Source organism: Calonectris borealis, chromosome 25, assembly GCF_964195595.1.
Source record: "Calonectris borealis chromosome 25, bCalBor7.hap1.2, whole genome shotgun sequence".
In the NCBI taxonomy this organism is placed as follows: Eukaryota; Metazoa; Chordata; class Aves; order Procellariiformes; family Procellariidae; genus Calonectris; species Calonectris borealis.
The window spans coordinates 1,813,241-1,829,431 of record NC_134336.1 but is presented as its reverse complement, the minus strand read 5'-3'; the positions used below and the strand labels follow the sequence as shown (position 1 = coordinate 1,829,431).

At 42.7% G+C, this 16,191-nt stretch overlaps 1 protein-coding gene across 7 annotated transcripts in view; it reads left to right on the top strand.

Moving 5' to 3' along the window:
* The first annotated feature begins 9,017 nt into the window (after positions 1-9,017).
* The window catches only part of LOC142092764 (zinc finger MYM-type protein 4), a 44,069-nt gene continuing 36,895 nt past the window's right edge, over positions 9,018-16,191 (top strand). For 4 of the 7 annotated variants that reach the window (XM_075173185.1, XM_075173183.1, XM_075173188.1 and 1 more), the window contains exon 1: positions 9,032-9,307. In XM_075173185.1, the coding sequence (XP_075029286.1) occupies positions 9,266-9,307 (42 nt within the window). In that variant the 5' untranslated portion in view covers positions 9,032-9,265. Of the gene's footprint in view, positions 9,308-16,191 lie in introns of all 7 variants that reach the window. The other 3 variants (XM_075173187.1, XM_075173192.1, XM_075173184.1) reach the window with 3 other exon arrangements.

The window sequence follows — 16,191 nt, the reverse complement described above, 5'->3', positions numbered from 1 at the left end:
TGTGGCACCTGATGATGAGAATTCTCCTCTCCCTCCTGCACTGTTTTCACTCCCTCCTTGAGCATGGATTAAATCTGCTCTCCAAGAGGTTTTTCCTGTATACCATGACAAATATGCCTGTAGGCCATTTTTTAAGCCAGATGAGTGAAAGTAATGCAGGGACAGATAAGAGATTACAGTGATAGTCAAGCAAATTTAGAAACTGAAAGAAGAGAAGGAGGGGTTGATTGTCTTTGCACAGTAACATCATTGATTTCAGTGGATATAATCTTGATTCCTAATGGAACAAAAGAGTGCCAAATCAGGCTCAAGAGTCTACAAAAATGGTAGGGTCTGCAGGGAAGTCTGCTATCTGAACACTACCACAAATTCACAGTTCTGCTGGAGACCACGTTCTCTCAACCTGTAAAGGTTAAAGTTCAGGATTTTCCATTTCTAATTTCTCTGAACTAAATTAAGTTACTGAAACGTCTTAAGTAGCAGTAGTTTTGAGTCCTCTGTCAAAATCCAAATTAGCATCAAAGTCACAAAAGAGATTTCTTTCTGTGAAAGAAACATTCAGCAGACCAGTGAGGAAGTGCAACAGGAAACTTCCCTGGTCATGTCCCCTCTTTTCCCTTTCCCTTTCCCTCTTCTCCCAACCCTTCCCATGATGGGCAATGCAGCTGGTGTGGAAGGTCACAGGGGGAATCTCTAGCCTGTTTATAATTACTTTGCACTACTTAGCAGATCCAAGAACATCGCTTGACTCCTCAGTGGTTTTTCTGACACTGCTCTGTGTTCTAGTCTTCATGAGGGAGGGCTTGGTTGGTGAGGCTGGACGGGTAAGACAAGCACTGGGCCTGAAAAAAGAATCAATGAAATCATTGAACCCAAGAAGGAAATGTTATACACTGCTATTATAACCCACGAAGTGTTATACACTGCTATTATAACCTGAGAAGTGCAACAACTTATCATTCATACTCATGCAGTTCCCACTGCCATTGTATCTGACCATCTCATTACCTTTAACATGTTTAACTTCATATCCTGGCTTAAAAATAGAGAGCTCCGAGATTCGGAAGTCCTGTGACTTACCCAAGATCACACAATCCATAGAAAGGCGAGAAGAGGAATCTGGTGTCTTGAGCACTGGAACAACTGGTCTTTCCATTCTCTGGCTGCCTGTTTCCTCCTCTCCCAGCAGTAGCTGTGTTCTGCCAGTGGGCAGCGTGATGCTTGTACACACTGTGCATGTCTGCTGAAGGCACACTTGAGCATGCCAAGCCTGGCTTCCAAGAGGCTCCAAGAGCCCTCTGTTTCCAATGGAGTCAATTGGAGTTAAGGATGCTTACTGGCTTGCAGAAGCACTCAGCACAGTTGTACGACAAAGCCATCAATCTATACATTTCCTTGAGCTGTGGAGAGAAACAAGATATGCATAACTAAAATTTATCCTGCTGCCCTACAGTTAACAGCTTCCATTTCTTCTGTAAAGAGAATTTAAAATTTTGTCACTGACAATAAATATGTGACAAGAATGGGAGATAGCTGTTAAAGAGAATCCTGTTCTTCATTCTTACAGACAAGACAAGGGCTCAACAGAAAACAGATACATCAGCTCTGCAAAAATACCAGCAGTTCTGAACTGCAGTTCTGGTTAATGTTTGGCTATGCAAAGAATGTAAGTGGGGCAGAAAAAGGGAGTAGACTCACAATGCTGTATTTCATCAGACTGCCATGACTTTCTTAAAAATTTAAAGACTGGCAATGTCTTCTCTGTGTATTTTTTTAATCCACTGTTTTTCCAAAACATAAATTCACACAAGAGGGGGAACACTGGAAACACACAGGAGATAACCATAAGAAAATTAGAAAACCTTTTTTTCATAACATGAAAATGGTCGAAGTATTCAAATAAACAGTTTTATTCTGCATTTGGAAAAAGTGGTGTAGTCACAGCACAAAATTCAGGATGATGTTAAAAAGCAGCAACCAGAGTTTGTAAGTGGGCACTCCTGTGTAACTTACAATAAAGAATCAAGAGGAGGTCTCCAAACAACAGAAATGGCCAAACAACTCCGTAGATTTATTCATCTCATTTTTCAGTAACTCTCAGAAGACAAACATAAAATTAATACTGCTGTAGCATCAGGCAGTTGAATAGACTTCCCAGAGGATTATAGGTGTGACAACCTGACACCTATCCCAGGCAAAATTTGTGACCTTGAGCACACTCAGATTGCAAAAGTCTAACAGGTCACTTTGTTGTTTTTTTTTTAATTAGCTTTGGCCTCTTATTATGGCAAATAATACCCTCTAAACATCATCGTATCGCAATGCCTAGAAGAGCCTGCAAGCAGCCTGAAACAATGTCTCATTGAGGTCTTACTAATCTCACCCTATGTCGCTCTGGGTGCTCAGACAGCTTGTTGCCAAGACTAACTCTTCCACTGCTGATCAAAGAAGCACAGGACTACGCCACAGGAAGGAAGTTCACATGGGGTGGGATTAGATTTGCAGCAAGGGGAGAAGAGCAGATGAAAAAACAAAAGCAAAGACACAAAAGCAAAGAGAAAATTCGTATTTCCTCTCTTGTGCCTTGACGCAAGAATCTGCTCTGGGCCTGGTACAAAACTTTTGTTACTATAAACTGGATCTCCATTAGAAAAACTTGCCAATAAATCTACACTGGTAACACAAGCAAGGCATGAATATAGCTGGAAAATAGTTAATGACCATGTACTACTGCAACAAAGATAAGTTTTCTGCTTGCTCTCTATGCTAACCTCCATCTGCAATCTGCTATGGACTAGATGCATCCATGTCTCGAGGATGTATCTAGCTGATGGTCTATAGTTAAATAAGAAACCCAGTTCGCTTCTCCTCAGTTTTGTGCTTCTGCCATAGACTTTTTCACAATCAATCACCCAGTACAAAAAATAAGCTTCAAAAGTACTGCAAGAAACAGTGACTTGCGGATGGCGTACTGACAATTTTTAAGACTTCAGAGCAAAAAGGATTCAGAGTCACTGGCGCAGAGCAGCATCAGCTGTTTATAGTACAGAATTAGGTGTAGAAGTCTAGATAGATACCACATTTGCACATGTTGGTCACTACCTGTTTAAATATTTCATGATGTATGCATTAAATTCCTTCATCCCTGTTGACACTGTTATTTTAGAAATCCAGTGTACTTATCATTATCTATGTTCCGGGCTTATTTTCGCACTTCCACAGGGTTGCACAGTGACAATGAATGAAAACAATTTCCTTTGTATTTATAACCAAATTCGATTTGGGGATCTGAGAACTGCCATATTTGGTGCGCAAAAACTGATGTCTGGCATGTTTGGAAACAAAAGCCTGTGTTATTTAGACTTAAAAAGAAGATACAGAATAGATTTATAATTATTGTGATTAGGATAAAAGCATGATTGCAGTGAACTTAAATCTTGGTCCAAATTTCATATACACCCACAAATCCATCCAAATAGAAATTAACTTCATAATTAATACTGGATCATTCTCATTATAAAAAGACACTATTAATTATTGATGACGCTTGTATTTCTTCCTAGCTGTTTACATCTTTTCACTCTCCAGTTCATGGAGTGCTTTGGATAATGCAGCGTGTACAAATCAAATCCCTCAGAGATGTGTAAATGACTACTCCACTCTCGTCCTGCCTGCACACAGGAAGACTTGCTCCTGGATGTTCTTATCAAGCAAAATACAGAGGGGCATTTGTTTGCACGAGCAGAGCTAGAATATTCTCTTTAGAGTTCAGCTTCCTCCTTTCATCCCACCCACCATCAGACAATTCCTGACATTTCTCCTGCAGGCAGAGCAAGGCAACTGCTTTTTTTTTTTTCCTTTTGCAACGGCTGCTCCCTCAGTAATCTGTGGGTGGTGGGGGAAGGGGATGTTATCTCAACAGCAAACACAGCCCAGCAAGTCTGGGACGTGAGGGGGAGTTTCAGGATGAAAATAGGCCTCTGCCAGCCCTCCTGCGTCTGTGTATCTATGACTAAGCACGCTGAATGCGTCGCTTTTCAAAACTTGGCTTCTCTCTTTCCTTGATCTTTGTTGTTTCCAAGCCTCCTGCTCCCCTTTGTCCTCGCAGCCCCAGGGGACCTCGCAGAGGCAGGCCCCTGACATCACCAGTGCCAGGGAAATGCAAATCCCGCCTGGCCAGCTGCGCTGCCGGCCACCCCATGCGCCTGGTGCTGGGGGACAAAGCCAGAGCAGCTCCGGAGCTGGGAGACAAACCCACCTTGCTGCTGACCCTGGGACTGCCTGTCCTCCCAGTCTGCTCAGGCACCAAGAGGAGACTCCACTAGCCATTGTTTTCCCACTGAAATATTCACTGGTTTTGCTTACGTCATTACAGCCCTGCCTTGGAAGTGTCTGCAGTATGGCGTCACCTAAAACTAAGATGTTTCAGCAGTTCTGCACACCTCTGGGACAGAAAAGGCTGCTGGCTCCTCATCTCCTCCAGAGTTGCCTCTACTGCTCCGCTGCGGAGCTGCCTCTAGGTTCAAGGAACCAGTAGGGAGAGTAGGAAATAAAGCTGCCAGGCTCCAGTTTGTCTCGCCTAGACCAGACTCAACCTCGTTCCCCAATAGAGCCTCCTCTGAGCTTTAAACGCAGTCTTCTCTGTGCACCCAGGCCAGATGTGCCGAGGACTGGGATTTAGGGAGGCTGTAGCTCCCGCTCCCATTAGCACTGCCTAGTGCATCTCTCCACACTTGATGTAGAATTGGCCTCTCATCACATCCAGTCTCAGTCCCCCACAAAGACGGGGACAAAGAAGTGCCCAAAGCACCACATTTCAACTCCAAGCCTTCCCTCCCTTCATCTCTCACGTTCCCTCAATTCTCCAAGTTCTGTTTCCTCAGTTTTCTCATCACTCTGTCCCTGTTCTCAGGCCATCTTATCCCACCACCACACGATGCTGTGCTGGTTCCATCCTTGGTGTCACGTGCCAAGCCAACGGGCATGCTGCTCTTAACAAGTCTCGTGCCTGTTGTCTGCGCTAGATGCTCGTCCTTGTGTCATGGTGTCCACTGGAGGCCAAACGCCGTCCTGGCAAAAGGCGGAATTTGCAGAGAGGTTGAGGACAACCTGAAAGAATCTCTGGATTTTGCCCAGGCAAATAGCACATTGTTACTAGCACAAAGCATGTTTGTACAGGGGTGACTCGCCAGTATAGCTACACTGGTCTAGTCCACACTGGTTCAACCTTTTCTAATGCAGTATCTTGGAAGTCAGGAGAGAGAACGCTTTGCTAACCCCAAAGTCCCATATTTTTATACAGTACATCCTATGTTGTTCTTCTGAGGCTCTCCTTGGGTGCCGGATGTGGGTACAATGTATGCAACAGCCATGTTTCTCAGTCCACCTTACAAAGCCTGTCCTATTTGGATGCTCACTGAGCTCACCGGAAAGGAAACAAGATAATTCGTTGTTATTAATTTGTGTTTGGCCCAAAACATGCAGCAGTACTGTAAGCACCTGCAACTGCAATTCTCTGAAGAGAACCTGAGCTGGAACAGAAAAGGAGTGCCTAGATCTCGATATGTACGGCTGGCAGGTTTTCTGGGTGATCTATATTCAGCTGTGCATGCCCCTGGGTATGTGGAAAGATCATTCATCCAGTTCATTGAACTGCAGCCTGCATGTGAAAGGAGTTTCATGGTTTCTTTTTTAAATGTCACTGTTTTAAAGACAAACAGTCTCACGCAGAATTGTGCAGCAGATTATAATATGGGCACTCCAGGGGTAAATTAAAAAGCAATTCAAAAACAATACTTTGGAACAATATTATCTTTTCCCTGCCTTATCCATGCATTTATCTAGGTCTGTTCTGCACTAGTCATCACCACATTATCTACATATTATACAGTGTCTTTTTTAGCCACATTAGTACATATACAGTTCCTTTAGAGTCAAAAGTAAGTCAGGTCTGAACAAGCTGGAAAACATCCTGCACTAGTTTAAACGCCCTATTCAGAGAACGGGCTGAGATACATCTACAGAACACACCAGGATTGATCTAGTTTTAAATGGTCCACGCTTACTGTCATCCTCTCATCTGTCCATAGTATCAGCTTAAGCAAACCTTCCATCAGGCATAGATTTCAACAGCATATGGTTGTATTATGATCTATGTTAATGACAGGATCTATTTCTTACAAAAAATTTTATTTAGTGGTCTGAAAGCATTTTCAGTTGCATGTTGAAAGTTCAAATATTTCCATCAACTCCCTAATTTACTCAGGAGAACCATGCAATGAAATAAAGATGTTTGTTCCCGTTAGCATGCTTGAACAAGTTATATAAAGTTTTCATTTTATAAAATACTATGGAAATTTAGAAGGTAGCCCCAAGAAGTTATAACAGTTTTGTCGATTCTTATGACGTTACTGGAAGTCTCCTAGTATTTGAGGTCATTCTGAATGCCTGAGCATTTGGAGTTGTGATTACATGAAAATATAGGTTTAATTAAACCAACCAAACAAACAACTCCCCCCACACATACACTTTCTAAACTTAAACCTAAAAATGTGAAGGCAGTGCACTACAATGCCTCAGAAACCAGAGGTCAAAAAGAAAAAGCAAGTTTGTTATCCTTAAGATCTTAATTCATAAACCAACCTCATCTTTTAAGGTCTTCCTCCTGACTTCTGAATACTTGGATTTCTCACCATTGTTACTAATTGTTTAGGTAATTTATAAATATTTATATTCCAAGAGGGCTATTGCCTCTTTTTTCTCTCGCTCTGTATTTTCTGCCCTCCTGGAAAGTCCCATTCAGAAATATGTGCGTTTTCAGTGTTCAGATGATCTGCACATGTACAGCACATCTGTGCTGTTACGCACATGCTTTTGGGAAATCTGTGCGTGCACAGTGGCCATTTATGCACAACATCCACATGTCCTACCGTCTGCTCAGGGCACTAGTGGACTTGTCCGAGGAAACCTTGACATGTGGTAGCCCTATATTTAGACTATATTAGAATTTCTAGCTTTTCAAAAAACAATACCAATATAAATATTAAGTCATATTAAAATCTTTAATTATTACTATATTTTGTGCCCATTAAAAAGACTAAAATATTAATTCTTTTCATCTGTAGCTACCTAAGGATAAAAGTACTTTTTGAATAATTATTAAATTTCACATCAAGCTCACAGTTTACATATAACACCTTTTGTCATAAAAAAATCCCAAATTCTTTAAGAAATTTCACAAAATGACTCATTAACTAGAATTATTTTATACTTGAGGATGAGGGTTATTGTATAAGTGAAAAGCATTATTCATAATTTATTAAATTATTACATTAATTATTTCACTGTCATTGGAATGCAGTCATTTCTAAAGACAGACTTGACAGGGTTTCCTCAATGAATCCCAATATTATGTATCCAGCATTTAAGGCCAGATGAAGGACAGTGTTTATATAAGGATCACTTCATCCACCATTGAAATGCAGCTGCTGCTTAATACCACCCTTTAATTGTGCAAATCAGATAAAGCTAGGAAGTGGAGATTTCTCTTTAAGACAAACTTTTAATTAGCAGTTTGATTATTTAAGTAGTAAGGAGAAGGGAACACATTGTTCTTATCAACTGCTTGTGGGCGCTGGTAATTTTTGACATTGTTCACAATAAAAAAGGCAACAATCTGTATCGTACACATAGTTTCAATTTTTTTCTTAATAGGCCTATGTCTTGCTAATGTTTTGAGTGACTTAATTATTGGAAAGCGTGAAAATGACAGGCAACATTACAAAGCCTTAAATATTTAGGTTTTAACCTTGAAAGGTTACACTGACTTTTGCAACTGAAATGTGACCTCTCAGGTATTTCAGGTTAAACAGATATGCAAATCTTCACAGGATTAAGTCCTCAGAGTCTGTAGAAACAACCCTTATATGAACTTTTGATCAACACCAGATGAGGAAAAATGTGGTCAAATATAAACCATCCATTCCATTCCAACATTAAAAACTTGGCTGTTTTACAGTTGTACCAACAAACGTTAAATTAACTAAAAAATTACATAATGGTTCATTCATGAGTGATACAGCAGAGACGCAACAAACAAAAACCAGATCGGTCTATATTCTCAGGCTGATTCCAATAAAGCGAACAAACCGAGTGTCCTGCAAATACTTCATGCAGTCTTCAAAACCACTGTGCAGTAGATTCAGCACAGGAAGGAAGCGCTTCTAGACTCCACGGCAGTACAAAATTAAAAGTGAACAGACTTGGCCCGAAAGGTACGTTAAAACCTCTCATTACTTTGGGTTTGGAACGCAATTACTTCATTAAATTATGGTTTGTACTGTGTTGAGCATCCTGTCGAATAAACAAATACATACCCTCTCCAACAGGAAGGCCACGAGTCCAACGTGTCAACCTCTGGCGCGTTCCTGAGGGGAAGTCGCAACAATCCTGGCCTACCCCGCACCACTGGATCCATCCCCCAGGGCAGCCTCACCACTGCTGCTGGGTACGAGGCGGGGTGTCCCGGGGCGAGCGGGATGCTGAGGAGCACGGGGTGAGCATCGTGCCATGGAGGCGTCATGCCGTGAGGCGGGTGCAGCGGCCTGGCAGCGCCGCGCGGGAGCACCATGTCACGGCCAGACGCGCCAGAGAGCCTCGGCCTGGTGAAGTGTGAGGCGCGGCGAGGTGTGGCCGGCCCACGGTGCCACAGCGGGTCTCTGCCACCACGGACTGGGCCTGGCGGCCATGCCACGAGGTCATAGGCCCTGTGGCCACCATGGGGCCAGTCGAGGCCCGCCAGGGCCTGACACGTCCCAGGACGAGCCTCGCGCCTCCTGCCCCGAGCCCGCCCGGGGGTGCCCGTGCTGGGCCGCCCCCGGCCCCGGCCCCCCCCGGCCTCTGGCGCTCTGGGGGAGCCACCCAGCCTGGCCCTGAGGAAGCCCCAGCGCGCCTGCGCGGGGGGGCCCGGGAGGCGGGGACGCGCGGCCGTGCGCAGGCGCGCGGCGCATGCGCGCTGGGGCCCCGCGCTGGGCTTGTCGTTGCAGCTTTAAGAGGGCTCGCGGCCTGGCGGGTCCGACCCCCCCCCGCCGCCCTGAGGGAGCCGCCGGGCCCCCGCGCCAGCCCCCTCCCCCGCAGCACGGCGCGGGGCCGGCCCCGGCACCCCGCGGACCCTCCCTCCGGCGCCCCCCGAAGCGAGGGGGAAGGCTGAGAGGGAGTGACCCCCGGCCCCTCGCCCCGGGCTGGGACAGCTGAGGGGGGGCGCAACATGGCGGAGGCCAAGGAGGAGGGGCCCGGCCCCCGCGCCCGGGTGAGTGGGGGGTGCGAGGGGAGGTCAAAGGGGAGGGGTCAGGGCGGGAGGGGGCCGGGGCCGGGGCGGCCACGCATCGCCGAGCGGCGCCGGCCGCGGGGATGCAGCGTGCGAGGCGCCGCGGCTCCCGCCGCTGTCCAGGGCCCTGACAGGAGGTCCCGCCGGGCCGGGGGGCGAGCAGCCTCCCCAGGCGCCGAGCAGCCGGACCCGGCGTGCGGGACCCCCTCCAGCCCGGGGACAAGCGGCCCCCGGCCGGTGCGTGGCAGCTGCCTGCTCGCACCAGGCCGGCCAGCAGTGCTGTCCCCGCTGGCCTTTGAGCCACGCTGCCCCTCAAGGTTTCTTTAGTTTTCTCTTAGTTTTCCTTAAGGAGAGTTTCCAGGCATCATTTTCATAAGAGTCTTGGCATCACTTAAATAATAAACTTATAGCTAACTAGGATCCATCATCACCGTCTGTCTCCTTGTTTAAAACACAATGTTCTTGCTGCTCTTTTAAAATTTATTTCAGTTGTCCGTGTCAAACCATAGTGAGTCAAGATGGCAGTTCCATCCAGTTCTTAGGTACTCAGGCTGTAACCATTGTGTGAGTACCATTCGCCATGTTAATCCTGAGACTTGGTCTGTACGTACAGTGGGCATACTCATCTACTTGAAGAAATACTTTGTCTTTTAAACAAATGGAAGGTTCTTTGTGGCCCACGCCTTGTAGCCTGTGAAGTAACTGAGGGAGAATAACTTTTTAAGCGGTGCTCAGAATAATCTTGCAACGAGTCACCTCCTCTTTCCTGCATGCATGTAACTTTTGATTGAAAACTTTCTGATAGAAATGAGGTTAAGTCACATTTGAAGTTGTGTGGAAGGGTCCGTAGTCCACTACAAGACTCTGAGCTGTCCAGTTCCCTTTTCCCAAAGATGAAGAAGTTTTCCCATTCTCCAGCCTTGAGAAAGAGAAGAACACTAGCTCAAGTTTTCCATTCCTATATGTGAGAGAAGTTTAATTTGCTGAATTTATTTCAGAGAACATGAAACTTGGGCTTGCGGTGAAACTAATTGTTGCTAAACAGAACAGTTGACCTTCAGGGTCTAATTGGAGGAGTTGCACAGATGTTGTTTGGCTGCTCTGCGGTTATGGAAATGAACATCATCACTGAATTGTGTCAGACCCTTGTCTTTCAGACACTTGCACTTATTTAACGAGCAAACTCAAGGAATTTTGTGGAATTGCTCACAAGTATTACATAAACATGTAAGTGTGTGGGGGATCGAGATTCTGGCTGTCTGCAGGAAGTTTAAAGGGAAGTAGCTGCATGTAACACAATAACTTAAGAAATCTTAAATTAAAATTCATTCCCAGTAATTGGAATGTTAGTGGACATAAGGAAATACTTTTACACCGTGAGGACAGTCAAGCATTGGAACAGATTGCTCAGAAAGGTTGTGCAGTCTCTAGCCTAGTGTCTAGTGGTCTCTTCATGCTCATTGCCTTCATATGCTCAATTTATCTGTCAAGTTACCTGGTATTACCAAAAAAAAAAAAAAGATGATAATTGCCTTTTTTCTTCTTAAGCTTGCCAATTATCTGCTAAGGAATAACAAAAAAGTATCGTCAAGTTAGTATCATCTTCATTGGTCTCAGGAGAAAACATTTCTCTATTGGTTGGCTAATCATCCACTAGGTGGTAAGTCCAGAAGTCTCCATCACTTATTGCTCCACATGTCCCTGTACCTTATGGAAAGCCTCTTGTGCTGTTGGCATTGACAACATTCTCTGTTCCTGCAGAAGCAGAGAACTTGTTTGGTAAAATTTAGGGATGATCCAGGAAAGTGGAAGTTGCCACAGGCGACTTAGTAAGGAAAGAGGAAACACAGCTTGCCAATCTAGCTTGAAGGAAAATACCTTCCTGGTCCCAAGTCTGACAGTGAGGTTAATCTTAACTGTACCAGAAAGACTTCTGTAAGATTTAAAAATAAATAGTAGCACCAGTGTACTGCACTGTATCAGTCTGTAATCTTCAAAGTCTGAGAGGTGAATTTCCTCATCTCTCCTCCCCATCCCAAAACCAGTTTATGCACCAACATGTTCTTGAGGAACGTGGGGAGAAGTGAATTCTTCCTGGCTGCTTGAATGACTGATGGAACCTGTGAAGAGTGAGATTAGCATACCGTAAATAAGGCACATTTGTATATCTTCCATTAAAGCCAGAAATAATGAGGTCTTGAAAAACCTGCATATCCCATTTCTCTTCCCCATAGTGGTCCAGTTCCCATTCTACAGGAAGTTAAAATGATGGACTCTTCCAAATCCTGTGCCTAAGGAATAATGAGCGTTTCTTATAAAACATTCTGTTCCTTTGTATGGAAAAAATAAAGGCTGATTTAATAATTTCTTCAGAGAGGAACTTAGCAAGTGCTGGTGCATTCAGAATTGCTCTTTTCAATATTAAAATCTTTTGCAAATATTATTCCAAAAGTGCATACACGGAAACTGGCATTTTGCAAAACCCATTGATAAGCAGTTGCCATCTTTTAGCTCAATCCACGATAACGAGGAACAAACTAAAAAAGGAAGTTTTTGCCAGTGTAAGACTGACATGGAAGTTTTTGCCAGTGTAAGACTGACTAGAAGTTTGTCTAATTTTGATTTTTAATAGTATATGGAAAGTTTTTATGGCTAAATTGTTATTTTACAGAAGGTTAATTTCTGCCCAAAATCAAACCAGTTGTATTTTCTGAGGAAAGTATATCAACATATTTAACTTTTCATACTTTTTCATAATGTCAAGATTAACTTGAAAGATGTCTGCTTCAACTTTAATTTGTATATAATGTCATTGTCTTGAGCAGTTTATATTTTGAATAGAATGATCATTTATTTACGACAATACTCTGTCAACCCATTGAACTAGACAGGACAATTTGGGCTATACAGTGCTAACTACTGAAATTTGACACTTGGACTCTTGGAAGTTAATTTGGTGTGAATAGGTGAACACCTGGGTGTCTACATCAATAAAAGAGCTGTTTGCAGATTTTTAATTTTGCATGGTTTTAATTAAAAATTGAAGGAGATCATCTCATTTAGAAAGTTTTGTTACTGAACTACTCTTGAATGGTACAAAGAGGATGAAAACATTTCTCTGCAAAGGCTTGTGCACTCTCAAAGGATGCTTTGATGTCATAATCTTTGAATTCACTTTCTAAAAATAAGCATAGTGGATCTCAGTCTTTTACATTAGGGCTTTTCACGTTGTATAAAATACAGAAAAGTTAAGTAAGCTCTTTATGCCCACTTCAGGGCCCCTTGCATGATTAGGGTAGTGGAAATTAATTCTGAAATCACTCCCAATGTTCTTGAAGTGGTTATCTCAACTTTTCTCTCATTTAATGACTGTTGTATCCCTTCATTCCTTCTAGACATTCCAATTCATGTTGGCCTTTCCCTAAACAAGTGTTGTAGCAAGTTTTATCTAGAGAACTTTCTTCAGGGTTTTCTGTCAATGACTGACTCTGTTCAGATGATTTCCACCATCCATTTTCTAAGTGTCATAACAGCATAAAAGCAGCACTTTTGTACCTCACTCCTGCTTTTTCTCATAACGCTTATTCTCTAAGATCATCTAAACTCTTCAAAATAAGTCTTCTCCAGCAGAGAATATTTCATCAAGGGCATGTTAGCAGAATCGTGTGTGCTCTCAGTGTCTTATCATCTTAGCCTGTGTTTTGCCTTACGTTCTTTAATAGAAAAAACTGTGTTTCCACAGGGGCAAAAGAGGGAGATGGGTAGCGTATACCCGCAAGGTTAGGTTTTTTAGTTGTCCAGTGGAAACATAAAAAAGAGAGTGAGCAAGAGTCAATCTGGGAAAATAACTTGAGGATAAAATGAACTCTGTTATTGGAAAGGTCCAGCAGAGTGTTTCATGAATGCTGTAGGTGTGAGGCCATGCTAAACTAATCCTTGCATGTTGCTGATCCCAGGAGCGGTTTCTTTATTTCTAGAAGCTCATACCAGGCTGAAGCAAAAGCCACATGACAGCTGAGTTTGAAAGAGGTGGAAATCTGCTATCACGAGCTGCTCTTGAACCATATCAGGAAAAGGGAGACCGATTTAAGTGTCGAGCAGGCTGCAGCTTGGTGCTAACCTTAGGACCTAGAGTACATGACCTGTGTTGCCATACTCTTTTCCTTTAACTCTGACTCTCTGGAAGTGCTACTCAGAAATTTCAAGGGAAATAAAAAGTCTAAAAGACTCTAACTTTGCTTTACCGAGCTGGTACTGATCCAAAAATTGCATGATATATTCTGTCCTTTCTGTAAATACTGATTGAAGAATGATGGTAATGTATTTAGTTTTGGGTACCATATTTGCTATCTGCTTTAGATACATCTGTTTAATTTTAAAAGTAGCTTGAAGTATTATAGGGCTTACGTATACGTTAGATAGTTTTAAAGTGTGTTGTGTCTATACATTTGAAGTTTTTAGTAAAAAATGTACGGTAATCAATTATCATTATAACCAAAGTTTATTACATCAGTTTTTTGGTAACAAAACCAAAACTTAAATTTTACATTTGGTCCTTTTCCCTTTTAATAGCTGGTCCAGATTCAGAAAAATATTTGAAGTCTTCTAAGAGCTTGGAGAAGTTTAGTATCAAAAATCTGAGTCTTGGCCCTGAGTTAACTAAGTACTTGGATCTGAGAGCCACCAGGATTAGCAGTTACTTAAGACCCAATCTTTATGCTGTCCATGATGGTGGTCAGAAAGCACAAACTCCCCCTGGGAGAGTGGCACAGGAGAGCACAAGCAAGGTGCAAGAATCCTGGACTCTTCTGAACTGACAAACACTGCGAAGTTGCCCTTGTGTGTGTCTGCTGTGTCTGCTGTGCTGAAATGGTCTTTGCAGACTGTGTCAAATTGTAGGTGAGAAATACAGGACAAATAGTTGTGATAGGAGATTCTTGTTTTTACTTTCTTAGCCGTGTAAAGGAGAGTGTAGAAATAAACGTTTTCCATTTGCAATCTTTACGCTGTAAGCTGTACCCACAAAATAGTTATCTGTCTAGTCTTGCCCAGGTTCTCTGGACTCTTTCTGCCTTCAGTGTAAGAGATGGGAATCTCTGAAAGATCATCTGCCCAGTCCCAGGGCAGGATGAATTGCTGCTGGAGGAACCTCTTCATTTCCATTGGAAAGAGAGGAAACCTGAATCACTAGCCTAATAAACTAATGTTTAGTTGTCTAAATTTAGGTAAGAAGAACCTGAGACAGAATTAGCACAACTGTACAGTTATTCCTACAGGAGAAATTTTGGAGTACTTGCTTTCTCTTATTATTTTTTTAATAACTGATTTGTGTAGTTTTTTGAATCTTGATATTTGTTAAAACAGTCTAAAAAGTAAGTTGAAAGATTTAATCTTTATTAAATGGTGCTATTTGCTCAAGAAAGCTTTTATGAGATACAGTTTAGTTAATGCAGACTATTAACAGGTCTTTATTATGTTTAATATTGCCTGGTAGGAGTTGTTATAATGCTCTCTGAAAAAATTACACTCTTTTGTGGTTTTTGGCAAAATTTCTGCTATCTAGAAACTTACCAAATTGATTGGTTAAATATGTTTAAAGAAAGTTTCGTTGGGGGGAGGATGCCTATATAAGGCAAGCTTCACCTCCATCACTTATTTGCAGGCAGAAGAATCAAACAGACGTGGGTCATTATTTTTTACTGTCTCGCTGTGATAGTTGTTCATGTTCTTGCAGGCGTTTTGTGCAGACAGGTTTGTTTGTTCATGTAACAGGGCAGTTCTCGAGCGCTTCATGAAGCAATCGCAGGAGCTTTGCTGAGAGCTCTGATCACACAGTACGAGTGTTTTTTCTGCCTGTTTTTACAGGTGTTCAGGCATTTCATTCTGAAGAGCCTTGGATACTTGTAATAATATCTGCAAAGACGGTTGAACGTCCAACGAAGCTGCCTATTGTAAGAACGACTTCTTCATAGGAAAAGAAAAAGTAGAAGCCAACCAGGGCAACAACTACAAATGGGACTGGAATTGTAGCCACCTGAAAGAGAGAAATACCAGTTTTTATAAGAACAGGAGAGGAGAAAGTCGTAGAACTGTACAGGAGTGTGGAAGAGCAGTGGAACAGGCAAAAAGGAATCCTGAGTTAGGAAGGTACTTTGAAGACTAAAGTAGATCACATGATTGCTTTTCTCTCTTTAAGGACAGAAATACTGAAATAGAACTAAATATGCAGGCTCTCCAGTTTTCACCATCAATTGTTGTTGTTGGCACCGAACTCTTACGAGAAGGGAAAAGACTTGCAGTACCTAATGGTAGATAAGATGATTCACCAGTGTGGGCCTATTAACATATAAACCATTCTGTGAAGGAGGGCTGATAATCCCTGCTGTGTTTATCAACAAGCAGAAGGTGCTACATTTGTAAATTTTCCTGATTTGCATGCAAAGCCATCTTGTAGGCTTCTTATTTGAGGACAAATTATAATGAAGAGCAGACGACTTAGGTTTTATGCATGTTTCACTTTCTTTAAAGCGTACTTTACAAAGGGTTTTTTTTTCCCTATTAGTAACATAACTAGTAGCAAGCAATTACTAACATGGTTAATTATCCTCTTGGGGGAGACATTGAGTACCGGGATCTTTCCGAGGTTATAGTACTGGTCCTTCACCCCAGACTGTTACCCTCATTGCTTCTTAGTTGTATTATATGGACTGGCTTTCCCTTAAAAGACCTTAAAAAATGGTGATGGCTCTCTCTTAATGAGCTGCTCAGCTTCTGAGTTAAGTGGAATTAAGGGGATTGCGTGCTTTGCAGAACATAATCTCTAAATAGCTGTACTTTCGAAAGCTTTGGCCAAAAGTATACATTTG